The sequence below is a fragment of the Chrysochloris asiatica genome, unplaced genomic scaffold (assembly GCF_000296735.1).
Source record: "Chrysochloris asiatica unplaced genomic scaffold, ChrAsi1.0 scaffold00005, whole genome shotgun sequence".
NCBI classification, from domain to species: Eukaryota; Metazoa; Chordata; class Mammalia; order Afrosoricida; family Chrysochloridae; genus Chrysochloris; species Chrysochloris asiatica.
Window position 1 is genome coordinate 39858778 of NW_006408523.1, and position 19758 is coordinate 39878535.

The window sequence follows — 19758 nt, forward strand, 5'->3', positions numbered from 1 at the left end:
AAGGCACCTAACAACAACAATAACAAAAAAGAAATTTTAGGCTTGTCTACTACTTGAGACTGCCTAGAAATACCTCAGAGATAAGCATTCGTTTCTGACTGCTGGTAATAACAACTTAGAAGAAGTGTTTGAGAAGTTGCACTTCATAGTCTTAGTTCTTTGTTTATCAAAACTGTTGAACTTAAAAATGTAGAATTTGGTCTCTCTGAAGAGGAAGTCTAAATATATTCTGGATGATTGTCTTCATTGTTTAGTGTTCTTATGTTAGTATTTATAATCAAGGCTTCACCAAAATGTTTGGGCAGCCAGGCTGAGACCAGAGGGCTCTTGACAATGAGACTCAAGTCTTTGCAGTCAGACTGCCTGTCAAGCTGTACATCTGTGATTTCTTTGAGGGGAGGTACCCCTTTCAAATGAAAGAATATCATGGTACCCTGAGGCATGGAGAGCAGTGCCAGCATCTCTCTGAGGAAGGTGGTTAGTGATGGTCCTGTCTGTTCGTTTTCCTTCCTTTTTTTTCTGCAGAAGGGCTTTGTAAAGTGTTTTGAGTTCACAGTAAAAGTATCCTAGAAATCAAATGAAGCCTAAGAAGTTCTCTGTATTTTATTTTCTGTGTTTATAATGTGCTATTTGGTAAGTTACCCAATGAAACTGAATGTTAAATACTGCCTTAATAGTAATTAATTTTACAAACCTTTATTGACTATCTAGTATTGCCAGGCTCTCGCCTAATAAGAGGCAGGATTTGGGGACTGAATGAATAATACTAAAGAAATTTGCTTTCCTAGAGCTTCCATTCTAATGTTGTTCTTGTTAAGTGCCATCTAGTTGGTTCCAACTCAGCAACCCTGTATAGGGCTTTAGAGGAGAAGTTGGGGGGTTTGTACCACCGACATTGTGATTAACAGTTCAGTGCTTATCCTACAGCACCACACTGGAACTCCTTTCTAATAGGGAAGGCAATAAATATATAAACAAACAACCAGGTGATAATATCAGGTAATGCAAATGCTATGAAGAAAGCCAGAGCAACTTCTGTCTTTACTGTTCCCCCCCTGAAAAAATCATTACAGTCAAAACACCTAGCTAACCTTGAGCAAGCCCCTAATTTCTTTATGCTTTGGTTTATTTGTAAAATAGACTTACCCTGCTCACCTCTGGGTTGTAAAAAAGGAAGGGGGAAAAAAAGAGAATGCATGTGAAGGCCCTTTGTAAAACAAAAAGTCCTTTATAAATATAAGGCCATTACTATTATTTGTACTTATTTAAATGATGTTGCATTGCATCTTGGGCATCTTCCTTCAGAATCATCAATTCTTGATCCTATGCTAACTCTTGAAATGGTGAAACATGGACCATTACTTTTTGTTACAGTGACTCTTATTATGTATCTTACATCTTCTTTTGATGCTTTCTGCATCATTCAATATTTTGCCCATAGAACTCTTCAGAATTACAAGTTGAGATCTGAATTTTTTTTTCAGTTCTTGCAGCCTGAGAAATACTGAAAGTGTTCTTCTGTTTTCATTTTCTAGTTCCAGGTCTTTGCATATTTCATTATAATACTTCACCTTTTCAAGCTGCCCTTTCAGATTTTTTTGTTTAGCTCTTTTACTTTCTCATTTCTTCCATTCACTTTAACATCTCTACTCTGGAGAGCAAACTTTAAAGTCTCTTCTGACATCCGTTTTGGTTTTTCCTTTCTTTGCTATTTAATGACTTTTTGCTCTCGTTGTTTTTGTTGTTATATGCTGTGGAGTTGGTTCCGACTCATAGCGACCCTGTACAAGGTTTCCAAGAGTAAATCTTTACAGGAGCAGAAATCCTCCTCTTTCTCCCACAGAACAGGTGGTAGTTTAAGACTGCTGACTGTGATGTCATCACACAACTTTCCTGGGTTTTGGTCATTAGCATCTAATGCATCAGATCTGTTCTTGTGATGATCTGTAAATTTAGGTGGGATATATTCAAGGTCATATTTTGGCTAATGTAGAGTTGTTTTAATTTTCTCCAGCTTCAGCCTGAACTTGAATATGAGCAGTTATTGATGGTCGGTCCCACAGTCTTCCCCTAGCCTGGTTTTGGCTTATGATAATGAGCTTTTCCATCATTTCTTCCCACATATGTAGTCAGTTTGATTCTTGTCTATTCTATCACGTGATTTCTAGCATTGGTTCTATCACCAAGGCCATTCTTTTCCAACTACTGACCCTGACTCTTTTTTTCCAATGTTCACATTCCAGTCACCAGTAATTATCAATATATCTTAATAATTTTATTCAGTCTTAATTTCATACTGAAGAAGTTGATGGTCATGGTGGTGGTTATGTGCCATGGAGTCGGTTCTGACTCATAGCGACCCTGTACAGGGTTTCTGAGGCTGTAAATCTTTATGGAATAGCTGGTAGTTTCCAGCTGCTGACCTTGCGATTCACATCCCGATTCGTAACCACTACACTACCAGAGCTGGTAGAATTCTTCAATTTCATCTTCACTGGCTTTAGTGGTTGGTGCATACATTTGAATGATAATGGTATTAACTTGTCTTCCATGTAGATGTATAGATAGATGTATGGGGTCTTCAAGTTAGATCCTGAAATGTTCTTTTTGATAATGAATGTGACTCCATTCCTCTTGAATGTGTTGCTCATGGCATAGTAAACCATATGATTGTGGAATTCCGAATGTCTAGTACCAGTCCATTTTCAGCTCACTAATGTCTAGGATAAGGAACAACGGGAATCTGCCAGTTCTGCGGGTGATAGATGAGGCTTTCTGCCCCATAAAGATTTACAGCCTTGGAAACCTTACCCAGGGTAGCTGAGTCAGAACAGAATCAGTGTCACACCACCAATCAACCAGCAAATGTCTAGGATATTGATCTAGGTTTATTCTTCATATAGTCCATATTCTGATTATTAATCGATGTTTATACCTGTTTCTCCTCATTTTGAGTTTGCAAAAAACAAGGCTGCAGGAATTGACGGAGTACATATCAAGATCTTTCTACAAACTGATGCAGCACTGGAGGTGCTCACTCATACCAAGAAATTTAGAAGACAGTTACCTGGTAAACTGATTGGAAGGGATCCATCCATATTTGTGCTCATTTCAAAGGGAAATTACCCAATGGAATGCGTAACTCATTGAAAAATATCATTAATATCACATGCAAGTAACATTTTGCTGGCCATGGCTACAAAAGTACATCAACAGGGAACTGCCCATAATTCAAGTCAGATTCAGAAGAGGACATAGAATTAGGGATAGTGTTGCTGACATCAGCTGGTATTTGCTTTATTGACTTTTTAAGGCTTTTTAAGAACATTTCATTGTGTTGATGTTGTTGTTGTTGTTTTATGCCTTGTAGTCGGTTCCAACTCATAGCGACCTTGTACAGAGTTTCCGAGGCTGTAAATCTTTACGGGCGCAGAAAGCCTCATCTTTCTCCCTCGGGATAGCTGGTAGTTTCGAACTGCTGTCCCTGAGGTTCTCAGCCCAAATCGTAACCACTATGCTACCAGAGCTCCTTTTGTGTTAATGAGGAACTTGTATATATAGACCAAGAGGCAGTCTTTCAAACAAAACAAGGCAACACTGAATGGTTTAAAATCAGGAAAGGTGCTTACCAGGGTTGTATCCTTTCACCATACTTATTCAGTCTATTTGCTGACCAGATAATCAGATAAACTAGATTGTATGAAGAAGAGAACATGTTATCAGGATTGCAAAAAAACTCATTAACAACCTGAGATTCACAGTTGTTATGATCTTGCTTGCTGGAAGTGAAGAAGACTTAAAATACTTACTGATGAAGATCAAAGATGAAAGCCTTCAGTGTAGATTAAACCTCAATGTAAAGAAAACAAAAATCCTTACCACTGGACCAATAAATAACATCATGATAAATAAAGGAAAGACTGAAGTTGTCAAAGATTTTTTTTTGCTTGGATCCACGATCAACACTCATGGAAGCATCTGTCAAGAAATCGAAAACCATTAAGCATATCTGCTGCACAAGACCTCTTTAAAGTGTTCAAGAGCAAACATAGCAGTTTGAGGACTAAGAAGCTCCTAACCCAAAGCAGGTATTTTCATTTGCCTCAATGAAAGGTGGACATTGAAGACCGTAGAAGAATCGAAGCATTTGAATTATGGTGTTGAAGAGAAATACTGAAAGTACCATGAAATGCCAAAATAAAAATAAATCTGTCTTGGAAAAAGTACAGCCTGAGTGTTCCTTAGAAGCCAGCATGGTGAGACTTAGTCTCTTATATTTTGACAGGTTATCAGAAGGGATGAGTGCCTGAAGAAAGGCATCATGCTTGGTAAAGTGGAGGGTCAACAAGAAAGACCACCACCTAGATGGATTGGCCCAGTGGCAACAACAATGAGCTCAAGTGTAACAATTGTGAGGATGGTGCAGCATTGATTGAGCAGTGTTAATTTTGTTGTTCATTGGTGCTCTGTGTCAGTACCAACTGGACAGCACCTAACAACAGCAACAGATGATTTTGAGGATTTGTGTATTTGGTATTTGACAGTATTTCTGTCAGTGTTGTTATGTGTTTAGGTAATAAACCACTTGTCTCTTGCAACTTTTTTAGCTTTGACTCTTAGATTTTGGGGAATTCTTAATAAGAAATCGATGTTTTTTATCAGTTGCTATATTCTGTAATATAATGGAATGAATTGAGGAATTCACAAGCATGAGATGGGTGATTGGGTTACAAAGGACTTAAAAAAACTTTCTAATCCTGACATTACATTATTCTAAATTAGAATAACTTGAGGGAAATTGGCCTAGTCTCTATGAAATGAAATGCATTTTGGCCCATGAGCATGTCTAAGCAAAAGAATTTTGTAATATGTTAAATTAGTATCCATGGCTTCTATCCCAGCTAATGTCTTATATATGAGACAATGAGGTTTCTTATAAGAAGCAACACTTTTGTATATTCTAGACAATTTATAAGGAGTCCTGGTAGCACGGTAGGATAAGCACTGGCCTACTAACCACAAGATTGATAGTTCAGACCCAGCAGCAGCTTCTCTAGAGAACAATTAGATGTTCTGCTCCTATAAAGATTGATAACTTTGGAAACCGTATACCAGGTGCTGTGACTCAAAATGGACTCAAGGCAGTGGGTTTGGTTTATTGTTGTTTTTGTTAAGTGCCGTCACGTAGGTTCTGACTCATAGAGACTCTGTATAGGGTTTCCAAGCCTTTTTAAATCTTTGCGGGAGCAGAAACCTCACCTTACTCCTGCGAAATGGCTGGTGGGCTCAAACTGTGGACCTTGTGATTCACAGTCCAGTGCTTATTAAAGCTTCTACTCTAGAAAAGCAGTTTGTTTGCTTTAAGCTCAACCATATTGGGTTTCTAGTTGTGACTGTTGTCTTGTACTAAAAGTAATGTTTCTTTTTTCAAGGTACGCCAGCCTGTCATATGCATCAACAACCATGTATTTTGTTCCGTTTGTATCGATTTGTGGTTGAAGAATAATAGCCAATGTCCAGCTTGCAGAGTTCCCATCACTCCTGAAAATCCTTGCAAAGAGATCATTGGTAAGGGCCTATTTTGTGCAATTGCAGAAACAGACTTAAAACCATCTCCAAATAATGTATGGTTTTGGGAGGACTGAAATCAACATTTACGTTTTAGTTGATGTTATATGGGTGGCTTAGTAATTTGTATGGCACTGTGGAATAAAACACTGGACCACAAGATCAGTTTGAACCACAAGGTTAGTGGTTCAAACTCAACAGCTACTCCTTGGAAAACCCTAAACAGGGTCTCTATGAGTCGGAACTGACTCAACAGCATTTAACCACAACAAAATAACATATCTGTGGAGCAACTGAGGGTACATTAGGCATTATGAGAGACATTTAAAGAAATCAACCTTAAGAGACGATGGTGTTTACGTTCTGGAAAAGGCTGTGTAAGTGGAACAAATATTAAAGATTTAAAGCAGCAGATTCCAAGGGCTAATAAAACAGCCCAGCAAATTCAGGCAAAGAAGTTCACTTAAGAACACTAAAAAAGGCTTCATGAAGCTTCTTTAGTCTCAGCCTTTAAGCTAAAATTTCAGCTTGTAAAGATTAGGGATGGGATTTCATGTACAGGAAGAAGTATGAACTAAGGTTTAGTAGTAGAACACTGGGCATGGGTTTGGAAATGATCAGTGGTCTGGTTTGGATCCACGTAATGGAGTCCTAGTGTGGTACTGAGGAATAATGCACTGGACCACAAGGTCATTTTGAACCTCAAGATTGACAGTTCAAACCCACCAGCTGCTCCTCTGAAGCTCTTTGCAGGGTTGCTATGAGTTGGCATCACCTTGGTGGCACTTAACAACTACAACAACTGAAGTAAGACTAAAAAAAGGCAAAGTAAATCAGGGATTTGCTCTTTATCTTTAGTTGGGGATGGGTGAGGTGGATGTTATGGTTTTGAGTCAGGGAGCTGAATGATATAAAGAATGCTGCAGGAATATTACTTGGGTAGTGGTATCTATGGAGCCCTAGTGTGGTGCTATAGGATAACTACTAACCACAAGGTTGGCAGTTCAAATGCACCATTCGGTTCTTGGAAACCCTCTACGGGATCACCATGAGTCAGAACTGACTTGATGGTACTAACAACAACATTGATATCTACATTGGATTGTATGAGAGAGAGAGGTTGTGAGGTTAGGGCAGAAGCTTTTGTCAGCTGAAGGAGTATTTGAGTCTGTATTAAAAGAATAGTCAGTGACACTTTACGGTGGGCAAGAGTAGCAGCGAAACTTAAATTAGAGGATCCTTGAAAAAGAAAACATTTAAAGAGCATTTTTAGGTTATGTTTTTTTACCATGTTCATATAAATTATTTCTCTTAGATTATAAGAATTAAAATGATTTTTATTTGTCTTTGCTTTAGGATGAATTGAAAGTAAGTCTATAATTAGCCATGTATAGACAATGTTTAAGTTTCAGAAAACTTAAGTCATTGTAATAAATTCACATTAAGTAAAAAGGACATGAGTAAGATTTTTACAGTGGAAGTGGAGAGATAGAAGATATAGCTAGAGGCAAATGAAGATCTCCTGGGGCTTCTGAGACTAAGATTTCCAAAGACAAAATGAGCCATGGCTCTGAGGCTTCTTCCTTAGGGATCTGAGTGAAGTCCACTGGAGGACTCATTCTCTGCTGTGCTGCACTATTAACCTTTCTATTGATTTTTTTCTTAACCTATTCTGAAATTCACCAAGGAGTCAAATCTTTTCTTGGAGAATATGAGCTTTAATGATTAAAATAAGTTTGCTTTACCCCCGAGTTCATTTCAGATACCTTCTTGTGCCTGCATTCACTCTATCTAAATATCTAAGTGACATTTCCTAAATTTTGTCAAGTAAAATCTTGCATTTGGGTAGATGTTCTCAAAAAGAACATCTGTAAAGTGCCTTTGCTATTGTGATGCTGAAAAATACAAAGAAAAATAGGGTAATCACAATATAAGTGAAGAACTCTGAGGAGGTATCATTTTGAGGGTATTTGTAACAAGTCATTATGGGCATACAGTAAAGACTGTGATTCATAATCCATTGGAACTGACTAGATTGTTAGTATCATTGAAAAGGCCCATTAATCTTTTCTGTTGTGTTACTAGTAATGGGGCATATGTGAATAACTAACTGGTATTATCATCGTTATTTAACAATTGTCTAGTATTCAGAGTGTGTAATAGTCCAAATGTAATACATTAATAAAATATAACCTTTTTCGTCATGGCATTTCCTGTAATGAGTTACATGGGTAAGTAACTATATCTACAGCATTTTACTTAAGGTATTTCTTAATAGTGCTGTTTGGTGTTTATTTTTATTCTGCATAATGGAATAGAGACCTAATCTATATGACAGCCTAGAGTTTGCATATAAGGGAAAGGGTAGAGGTTGGGGAACTATTTATTTATAATACAGTAAGTAAAGGGTTAATTTTCATTTTGCTCAATCAGAATGAAAAATTAGGCCTTGTTTTTTTTTGTTTGTTTGTTTGTTTTGTTTTTGTAGGAGGAACAAGTGAAAGTGAACCTATGCTAAGTCATACAGTCAGAAAGCACCTTCGAAAAACTAGACTTGAATTACTTCACAAAGAATATGAGGTAAATAATACTTAAAATGATTCAAGGTAAAAGTGAACTACTTCAGTCCTCTTAAACATCCAATGAAATCTTATTTTGAATTAAGATTTAAAAAACAAAATTTACTTGATGCATTATTTTTCTTTACCTTTCTCATTTTCAAATAGAGGAAAGAATTTTTTTTTTTTTTTAAAGTGGTCAAGAAGGGGAGACTAGGATTCAAGATAAAGGAACAAATGGAAGCATTTCCTTTTTTAATTTAAATGTGTACCTCGACATATATTTCATTTTGTCAATATTGGTTCCCTTTTCAAGATGGGAGATAAAGGGAACCTTTTTTGAAAGTTAGTCTTTTGACACCCACAGGCCATTATGAGTGGTCTGGTAAACAGTTACTAAAATTTCCATTCTGTTTTTGTTTCTGACTATAAATTCACTGAGGATTCTATGTCTGATAATTCTGTTAATGTAAATGTATCTTAAGTCAACTACTGGCAATGACATTGTAGTGTGAAATGTGCTATTTCTTAATTTTTGTCTGAACTTCTTGTGGGCACTGTAGGATCATCACTGGACTGAAACCACAGGGTTGGTAGTTCAGACCCACCACCTGTTCATCAGAAACCCTATACAGGGTGGCTGTGAGTTGGAACCAAGTCGATAGCACTTAACAACAAAACCATAAACTAAGATTAATTTACCCAGAGCACAGCAGAAAAATCAGGTTTTGTCAGAATATATTTGGAGAATTTCAACTGTACGTGGCTTCCTGAATTATATAACTATTCTGCTCTGTCAATCTATGCATCTGTAGAATTTTGAGTATAAAATTTGAAAACACATTGGTTTCACTTTAGCATTCATATGTGTTTATGAATTTCATGTTATAATCCTTTCTCAGGATGAAATAGATTGTCTGCAGAAAGAAGTAGAAGAGCTTAAGAGTAAAAATCTCAGCTTAGAGTCACAAATCAAGACTATTCTGGATCCTTTAACCTTGATGCAGAACGACCGAAATGAAGACAAACATCCAGTTGCAGATAATCCAAGTAAAATCGACTCTGAAACTGTAGCAGAGTGGAAGAAAAAGCTCAGAACAGCTAATGAAATCTATGAAAAAGTGAAAGATGATGTAGATAAGCTAAAAGAGGTAAGAGTGGTTGTTTTTAAAATTCTCTAATACTTTAAGCCCTTTCAAAAGTATATTGACTCATTGAATGATTTGTGGGGGAAAGATGAAACCCCTAGGTGAACATTTATATGCAATAGGAAAAATTTTTTCTAGTTAAATGTCATTCATTTTCTGCCAAGAAATATAATTGGAGAGTATAGGGTTTTGTGTGAGTTTGTATCTTCTTCTGGGAGAGTCATGTCAATTTAAAAGCTCTGTTTCTAGTTCCCCTTCTTTGGGATTTTATTTTCTTAAGCTTATTATTTAGTGACAATTTATACCCATTTCCCTACTTAATAATATGAAAGATTTGGACCATCTTTTCTAGCATTACCAGTCTCTGAGTCTTAAGATTGCAAATACATAGTTAAAGGCTTTATGACTCATTCCAGGAAAGCTATGAGCAGCTACTTGAGACTTCTCCATGCAAAAGGATATTATATGGTTTATCAGTCTGCTTCATTTTTAAAGTTATCTTCCCATCTATCCATTAAATAGAGTTGTTGTTGTTGTTAAGTTCCGTCAATTCAGTTACCATTTATAGTGACCCTGTATAGGGTTTCTGAGGAGCAACTGGTGGGTTTAAACCGTCGACCTTTGGGTCCAAACTGACCTTGAGGCTGAGTGCTAATCCCATGGCTCCATGAGTACATTAGTGAAAAAAGTAGTCCATGCCAATCTACCAGATTCTCCACAGGAGAAAGATGTAGCAGTCTTCTTCTGTAAAGATTTACAGTTTTGGAAGCCTTCTGGAGCAGTTCTGGAGTCTTTCCTGATCTCTCTGAGTCAGAATCAACTTGGTAATAGTGGGTTTGGTTTTACATAGTGCATGGCGAAAAATCTTTCTCATAAGAGTGATGTGGGGATATACATAAAAAGTATATAGTTAGTTTCTCTTTGCTCTCATAATGTTCACATGTGAAATTCACTACCCAAAGCTACCCCAAGCCATCAGAATTATTTGCAACATTTAATAAGCCCTGTTTGGAATCTTATTGATAGAATTAGGTTGTTGTCATTAACTACCATTGAGTCAGTTGCAAACCTGTGTAGGGTTTCCAAGGAGAATTTAGTGGGTTTAAACTGCCAACCTTGTGGTTCTCAGCCCAGTGCTGATCCTATAGAGACACCAGGAGTTCTAGACTATTATTTGGGCATAAATGAAATAAAAAATGTAAGCTGCAGAGACAAAAACTCATATGTGAAGTGCAAAACAATAGACTGTAAATCAACTATAGTGGTACAAAAGATTCCAATATAAGAACTACTTAGAACGAGTGTAATTGACTGGTTTTGTAATGTTTTCTGGCATAGATGAGTTTTCAACCAATGAGGACTGTATCATTACCCATTCAGTATTAGCTGAAGTCTTAATTCTTTTAGGTAAAACAAAGAAACAGAACTCTGCCTTCATAACTTAAATTCACCTAATGTTCCTGAACTTGAAAGTAATCTCTGATAGTTGAGGATTTAGTCAGCCCATAATGAGAAGTATTAGAAAGCAACAGGCCTGAAGAGAAACCTTGAAACATAGGAATACAGTATAAGGGATGGGGAAAGGAAATCAAATAACTTTCTAATTTAAGCTTGTCATCATCATCAAAAAGCATTCACTAAGTGCCTCCTCTTATGGTGCTATGCTTGAGGGCTTAATTCATTGTGTGTATGAGGAAGTAAATGGCTTTTGTAATATCTTCATAGAGTCAGTAATGATGTTTATCAGTCACTTAAAGAATTAACCCTCTACAGTCCTGGTTTGTGAGCAACATTAAAGATAAGCAGGTGCCCAGAGTTCCAAAGGAACCTGGATACATCGAAGTAACAGAGTTAGGCTTTATACCCAAAAGAATGCTTTCCACCATGCTTCCCTTATTATGGAGCATCTGTTGAATACAGTGAGTAGTCCTGGTAATAAATTAAACTTTTTGAAATCTGTTTTTTAAGCTTCTTGGTTTAAACGTTTGACTTGACAATAGTTCTTGTAACCCACTCACTTTGAAAGTAAATGTTCTAGTTAAATGAAGGCTATCTATTGCCAGATTAATGAGGCTGTCTAGGGGTCCTAGTGTGGCGCTACAGGATAATGCACTGGACTGCAAGTTGGTTTGAACTGTGTGGTTGGCAGTTCAAACCCACCAGCCACTCCTTGGAAACCATAAATAGGGTCACTATGAGTTGGAAGTAAATCTCAGGCACTTAACAACAACAACAGGAAGTCTTTATCCTTTAGTATTCACAAATACAAAGCCTAGAGAATTTAGAGAAAGTAGCTTTTAAAGAAAACTCTAAAATTTAGGTACATTACTTTTCAGGTTCCAGATTTTCTTGCAGTTCATGTGTTGTTAGGTGATTTTTAGTGATCAGCTAATTCAAGAAAGAAAGTCATATTTTGGATTGTTTTTCTTTTTTAATCAAAGGAGAGTCCTTGCAATTGATTGAAAATATTGACCCAGTTTTTAGAGTTCCAGAAGTTGCAAGCAAGGGCATTGGCAAGTCCTTTTTGAAGGGGGGAGAAAAAAAAAGATTTTAAGCACATATTAAGATTTGTCATCACTAGAAAAATATTTTTAGGGAACAACCAATAAGTCAGTCTTCTAGATAACTCTTCTACATTAGTTTTGCTGATAATTGCTAGTGTTATAATGTTACCATGCTTAAAGTAATTCAGTTATGTGGAAGGAAAAACAAAACAAAACAGCGTGTATTTGCCATTTGCATGGTCCCTTAATGATACTGTGCTAACTAACATAGCTCTATATATTTCCCTGGACAGGAGATTTACAGAGTACTTGGGGAATACAGATTAAAAATGCTTGGTTGTGTTCACAACTTCACAAGTCATTTCCAGTGGTTATTTTAAGTTTCTGAAGGCCATGTTATAAAATTCTATTTTCTGTTGTCACTCTAAAAATGAAATAATTTTTACAAGGCACTTTTGTTTTAGCTTGTGCGTAACTATTTTCAACTGTTTTTTTTTTTTTCTTCTTCTTCTTCTTAAGGCAAATAAAAAATTGAAATTGGAAAATGGTGGCCTGGTGAGGGAGAATTTACGACTGAAGGCTGAAATTGATAACAGATCTCCCCAGAAGTATGTATTTTGTTCACAGCAATGTTTCGGATTATACCAATGTTTTAGAATAGGCTACTCGGTTTGTTTAATTTGACTCTGTTATGGAAACATGTATGTTTAGGTTGAATAGTTAGTGTGCATTATTGTATTATTAAGCATTTGCCTTATTTAAGGCTAATCTTTAAGAAAGGATTCAACTCTTAACCTTTTTCCTTACCCATTAGTGAGAAGATTGTTTCATGTGACCTAAGACAAGTGAACCTTCATTTAACTTTGCATGCAATTGTTTAATAGTACTTAATATAACATAGAGAGTCCTGATGTGATGCTGTAGGACAACCATTGGACTTATGAACCCTAAGGTTGGCAGTTCAAACCCACCAGTGGCTCCTCAGAAACCCTATACAGTATCACTGTGAGTCACAATTGACTTGATGGCAATTGACTTAAAAGTAACAACATTTAAAGATGAGGAGTCCTGGTGTGATGTTGTAGGATCAGCACTGGGAACACAAGGTTGGTTTGAACTGCAAGGTTGGTGGTTCTAACTCACTAGCTACTCCTTGGAAACCCTATACAGGGTCCCTTTGGGTAGGAACTGACTGTTGTTGTTGTATAGTGACCCTGTACAGAAACCGACTAGAGGGCACTTAACAACATTTAAAGATGAGGAAATGGAAAAATAGAGAAAATGATTGTATCTATCTAAATCTGAATGGCTGGTAAGTGGTCAACATAGAATTTGAATTCAGGTAGCCCAGCCCCAGAGTCTGTGCTCTTAAGCATGACACTGAAAAGACTATCTGAAATATAATTTAAGACATTGTTCATTAAATTTTAACTGATTTGAATCTCTTCAGTTAATTGAATCTGTTCTTCTTCTATGATGGGTTGGTTTTATTCCATTTCAGAGAATAAGAGATTGCAATTCATGACAAGTTTAACAGTTAGTTTGCCTATTTAAAATTATTAGGAAGAATTAAAAATTGAGTTTGAGATGGGGGAATGATTGGAGATAGCACCTGAGGTTCTTATTTTCCTCTGAGAAAATGACAGGTGAGGAAAAACTGTGGCCCGGGAAGGTCAGGCAGCCACTCTGAGGGGGGCTTATTAAGACTTCATTCTTTCTTCCCATCCAACCACTAGACTTCTCTCTGCTGGAAAAAGACAGGGCAGACATAAGCAAAAATAACCCTGTGTTTGTCATACGAAAAAGTTGGTGCCCAGCTACCATTACTTAACGTTTTCTATAGAAGAATCTTCAACAAAAGAGGGGAAATGCAGAGTGAAATTCCAAATTCTCATGGAATCTAGTTCTGGAGTGATTGAAGTTGGATGAGTCCCTGCAACTATATTGCCCTGAGATAATCTTTGAACCTTCATAAAAAGACATGGAAATAGAACAAAGGGAAATGATCACAACAGACAGTTGTTACCATTTTACATTCTCTTTTCGGAGTTCTGGTATGATGCTGTAAGATTGCTACTTGCAAGATCAGTGGTTCAAATCCACCAGCCTCTTCTTGGATAGAGTCTCTGTGAATCAGAACCAACTCAGTAACACTTACAACAACAACAACCTTCTAGTCTTTTTTCTGTGTACTTTTTTTCCATATAGATAAATCATGTACATGTAAATCTTCTTATTTCAAAAGATACATAACATTTGTAAGTTTATCCAAGAAAAAGAGAAAGACCCCTAATGATATGGATTGGCACAGTGGCAGCAGCAGTGGGCTCAAGTGTAGCAACAGTTATGAGGTTGGCGCAGCACTGGGCATGGTTTCCTTCTATTGTACATAAGGTAGTGGCTATGAGTCGATACTGACTTGATGGCATCTAATAGCAACAAATATAACTTTTTATGATAGCATAAATACTCCGTTTTATGATATATGATGGGCTTCAAAAAGGTCATGGAAAAATTCAGTTATGTTTTTAATTCCATTTTCACAAACTTTTTGAAGCCTCCTTGTATGTCCACACAAACATTGTAATAAAGAAAATGATAAATTGCCATCATTGTAATGACACAAAGTGTATAGTTTATTGGATATGAGACTGATGATCTGTTCTGCAAACCTTCACTCAATTCACAATTAAAAAAAAAAGAAAGAAAGAAACTGATGTGTAGGAATAATTGAGGTGCCAGTGACATTTCTAGTGACGTTATTAAGGATCTACAGATCTCCTATAAGAAAAGTCTTTTTAAAAAGCAGCAGATTACAAATGGCATCATTATCTATGTAGATTTAACAGTTTGAACAATCTCAAAATTTTGTTTTATTTTAAAACATTTCCTTTAGAAATATGTTCAGCCACATGATTGACTGATAAACTCATTTTGCCTTTGTAGAGTTAGTAAGCATCAAGATCTACATCTAGAATAGAATTAAAATCCATAAAATAAAAAAATCCCCTGAAGTCTTTTCCAAGCAAACAATACCTTAAGCCCTAAAGAATGTGTTACTGAAGTATCTTGCTCTTTGAAGATCTATATATGGGATGAAATTGACTTCAGCAACTGAAAAGATTAGACAGGAAACTAAGAAGGCCATGAGTGCATGTTAATGGGGGAAGAACAACAGAAAGGCATATTGCATAACTCAATGTAATCACTGTCACATGTAGAAATTGGTGAATTAGTATCTGTGAAGGGCTTCAAAAAGTTTGGGAAAATTCCATCATTTTTCCACAAACCTTTTAAAACCCCCTCTGTTGTGTATATTCTCAACAGCAAAAACAAAAATAAAATAATTTTTAAAAGAGAGAGAGAAAAAAATTGTTGCAAGTGTGGCATCAGGAAAAGCAGATGTAACTAGTTAGTAATGAAAGATGGATAGACTAAAATCAAACTCACTGCTGTCTAGTTGATTCTGACTCATAGCAGAAGAATAGACTCCACGGGGTTTACAGAGGCAGACTGCCACATCTTTCTTCTTGGAGTGGCTGGTGGGTTTAAAGCACTGACTTTTCAGTTAGCAGCTGAGTACTTTGACTACTGCGCCACCGGCACTCCTTGACAGAAAGAACATAGCTTTTACTTTTGTTTTATTCCTTTTCCTCTGCTCTCCAATCCTGCTTTTCTTCCACTTGGTTCGGATAATGCCCTATTTTGACAAATTAGTGAAATAAGCTTAAGAAGTGTTATTATGTGGTGGTTTGAATTTCTGCTTCTATCATTTATTGGCAACTTGCCTTGCCAGTCACAGTAATGCTTGTCCATTAGCCATTTCCCACAGCTTGCTGAATGGATCTAAAGCTATTTTGTTTCTAGCTTTTATTTCTTGAAAAGTTGCCCACCAGATTTCAGGTTTAGTGCCAGCCACAGGGATGTGTTTTTAAATATCCATGGCTCCAACCTAATAAATAACTGAAGAATCTCACCTGAGGAGACCTAGCTTTGGTCTATCCCAAAACAAGAAACCACATGTCTGAATCCTTAGGACTGCCGTTGTTTCTTTCCTCTGCTTCCACTCCTTTCCCTTCCCACGTCTTAATGTGAAAAGTTTCACTTGAAAAGCGATTTGAGCTGACCGGTATTCCAGATCAATTTGCAATGAATGCATTGAGGTATTAATGCATTGCATTTGATTTATTGCCTTGTTTACTCTGTATCACCAAACCGTAGTGGGATTCAGAGGGAAGCTGACCACAGCTGAAAATACCCACATAGGCTTCACCTAAGGAGAGCTACTATCTTGCATGGAAGAGAATATGAAATTCATGAATTTGGAAGTAAATGCAAGAAGAAAAAAAAATCATCCATTCTATTTCAAAGTGTCCTGGCCAGTTATTTTTCTCTTGTCTCTTTGGTTAGATGTCAAAGTGTGCTTTTTATGCAAATGGCTTTAGTCATTATGTATTCAACAAGTTCAGCAGATATGTCCTGCAACCATACAGAAGAGATACAGCTTTAAAATTTAGACACCAGAGAGGAGGTAAACTAGGAAAATGTTTATTTCCAGGAAGCCCATTCTGATACCCTGTTTAAACTAGCCTATCATATGACCAGAGGAGACTGGTCTCAACTAGATGGCATTGTATAAAAATAATTTATTTTGTATAATCTTTATAAAATAGTACTTTAATTTTTAAAAATCTTTTCTGCTACTGTTTTTTCTTATTTTTTCCTTAGTTTTATCTCATATTAAAGTGTTCTGTAAGACACCATGAAGTCAATTTTTGGCTCATAATGACCCTCTATGACAGTAGAAGTGGCCCAAAGGTTTTCTAAGAGCCCTGCTGATAATAGGGTTGAAACTACATCTGCTAACCAAAAGATTGGTGGTTTGAACCTACCTAACAGCTCTGCTGTTGTAATACTGTAAAGTAAGCAAGGTCAGCAGTTCATACTCCGAGGAGCTCCTTTGAAACCTTATACAGAGTCACTGTGAATTGGAACTGACGATACAGCACTTAACAACAACAATAGCTCTGTAATTTGATTCTGTAAAAATTACTGCCATGAAAATACTATCCTATCACATGTGGTCGCTATAAATTGGAATCATCTAGACGGTATCTGACAACAGTAACAATCTTTACAGGAGATGACCACTAGTCTTTCTCCCATTGAGTGGTTGGTTAACTTCAAAATGCTAACCTTTTGGGTAGCAGATGAAGGCTTAACTGTTGTATCATCAGGACTTCTCATTTTAAAGGATACATGCATAGATTTTCTTCCTTAACTTTCATTGAAAATCCTCTTGAGCAATCTGAAGATAACCCTACTAAGCATGTACTTTGAGTTTTCATAATATTCATCCTGTTCCTTGTTAAAAATTTATTGTCCTAATATGTAAACTACTGGCCCAGAAAATGCAATCTTTTTATCTCTGCAATCACTTCCTGAATTCTGCATGCTTCTAAAATAATTTATTTCACCTGAAGGAAACCACTAGTTGCCTTTTCAGCTTTCTATAATACAGAACTCTAAGAAGAATCAGATTTAATGTACAGAGCTGAAATAGTTCATTTAACCATGGCATTTTAAAAGAAGTTCTCCAGAAGGGAAAAGAGGAGCTGTTGTTAGTGCCGTTGAGTTGGTTCTGACTCATAGCAACCCCAAGCACAACAGAATGAAACACTTGTCTGGTCCTGATCCATCCTCATAGTTGTTAGGTTTGAGCCCATTGTGATTGCTAGTGTGTCAGTTCATCTTCTTGAGGGTCTTCCTCTTTTTTGCTGACTCTCCACTGCATCATGCATGATGTCCTTTTCCAGGGACGGGTCCCTCCTGATGACATGTCCAAAGAATGAGAGGCTAAGTCTCACTATCCTTTTCTCTAAGGAGCATTCTGTTTGTACTTCTTTTATACAGATTTGCTGCTGCTTCTGGCAGTCTGTGGTACTTCAGATATTCTTCCCCAACACTGTGATTCAAATGCATCAATTCTTCTATGCTGTGGTCTTTCTTATTCTTTGTCTGACTTTTGCATGAATGTGAGACTTAAAAATACCATATCCTCAAAGTGACATCTTTGCTCTTTGACACTTTAAAGAGGTCTTTTGCAGCAAATGGGCTTAATGCATTACGCCTTTTGACTTCTGGATTCCTACTTCCATGAGTGCGCTCTAGTTAATTAATGGTAATAATAATTCTTGCCCATCTGGATAAATAAAAAGCAGCTGAGGTACAGATAATTCCAGGCATTGGGTGCTTCCAACATCTTTTGTTATTAGACTTGGAAATACTTGATAGATTGACTTTTAGTTAGTTGATTCAGTGTTAGTTAATGTTAGGATTTCTGGCCTAAATAACCTATCAGACTCTAAAGAAAGCTCTGGCCCCTTTTCTTAGAAAATGTAGTTGATTCAGTGTTAGTAATGTTAGGATTTCTGGCCTAAGTAATCTACCAGACTTTAAAGAAAGCTCTGGCCCTTTTTCTTAGAAAATGCACGTCTCTCCTCACTCACACTTACACTAAACTATATGTAATATTATGTACAATTTTAGAAAAATCATGTTTTCTGAAGTCCATGAAAGACTCTCAGCTGTATTTTCTGCCTAGCATTATGATTTAAAATGAAACTCAGGTATTTAAAGGGTAGTGATATGTCCTTTAGTCTATAATAAAGTTTGATATCTACAGAAAACTCCCTTTCTGACCAATCCAGAAATGTTTATTTACTTAACATTATACTGTTGTTGTTGTTGTTGTTAAGAGCTGTCGAGTCGGTTCCGACCCATAGCGACCCTGTACAGGGTTTCCGAGGGTGTAAATCTTTACGGGAGTAGAAAGCCTCATTTTTCTCCTGCAGAGCGGCTGGTAGTTTCGAACCGCTGACCTTAAGGTTCGCAGCCCGATTCGTAACCACTACGCTAGCATATAACTAGAAAAATCCATCACTCATCCTCAGGCACTCTTCATACTGTTGTGAATCCAGCAAGGCAGATCCAAAATGGCTTGTCAGCTTTTTTATTTGAACAATACAATCTTCGGATCTGTCTTGCCAGTCTCCTTAATTCCTTCTGAGACATGTGATTGGTCATACTCAAATTGATACAGAGTTTTGGTCCTGAGTGTCTGGCTTCAAAAACTCTCTTTCGTCAAGGCTCTCAGAAAACGTTTGCTGTGCTGATGAAGATGGTGTTGTCAAAGCATACTGAAAGTCCCATGGACTGGGTTTTCAGGATGACTGGCTTTTCATCTTTCTTTTTCTTGCTTTCTTATATTCTTCTTTGCTGCAACTATCTTTTCCCAGCGTTTCTGTTTTCTGTGCACATTTTTCTTTTATTATCCCGAAAACAAAATTGTTTGAGAACGAACACCAGGTGGCACCACTTCTGGGCAGGTTCCCTCTCTCTGGGCTCTCACAATCCAGGTCAATGTGCAGAAGCTGGAAGCTTTCATAGACGCCATCGTCACCTGCATCCTCAAGGATGCCTTCTTGGCCCAGCAGCACGTGCGGTTCTGTTTTCCATGTACTGCCTTCCAATTTCCAGTCAGTGTGTTGTTCCCCAGGCCTCTGTGCTGTTTTCATTATTTCATGCAGCGGTGGCAACAACACACATTCACATCCTTCCTTCTTAAGGAACATTCTGGTTGTATTTCTTCCAAGAAAGATATGTTCATTCTCTGGCCATCCATGGTATATTCAATATTCTTCTCCAACACCATAATTAAAAGGCATAAATTCTTCTTTGGTCTCCCTTATTCATTGTTGAGCTTTCTCATGCTTCTGAGGTGATTGAAAATACCATGGCTTGGGCCAGGCACACCTTAGTCTTCAAGATGACATCTTTGCTCTTGGATATTTTAAAAGACTTCTTTTGCAGCAGATTTGCCCAATACAATATATCATTTGATTTCCTGACTGCTCTTCGGTGACTGTTGACTCTGGCTCTAAGTAAAATGAAATCCTTGACAACTTCAATCTTTTCTCC

The 19758-nt window shown here is 37.0% G+C and overlaps 1 protein-coding gene across 1 annotated transcript in view; it reads left to right on the forward strand.

The window, feature by feature from the left end:
* Window positions 1-19758, forward strand: part of RNF219 (ring finger protein 219) — a 53553-nt gene that overhangs the window by 17710 nt on the left and 16085 nt on the right. The window contains exons 2-5 of the mRNA XM_006832019.1: window positions 5433-5568; window positions 8057-8148; window positions 9029-9277; window positions 12298-12386. Of these exons, the coding sequence (XP_006832082.1) occupies window positions 5433-5568; window positions 8057-8148; window positions 9029-9277; window positions 12298-12386 (566 nt within the window). The remainder of the gene's footprint in view (window positions 1-5432; window positions 5569-8056; window positions 8149-9028; window positions 9278-12297; window positions 12387-19758) is intronic.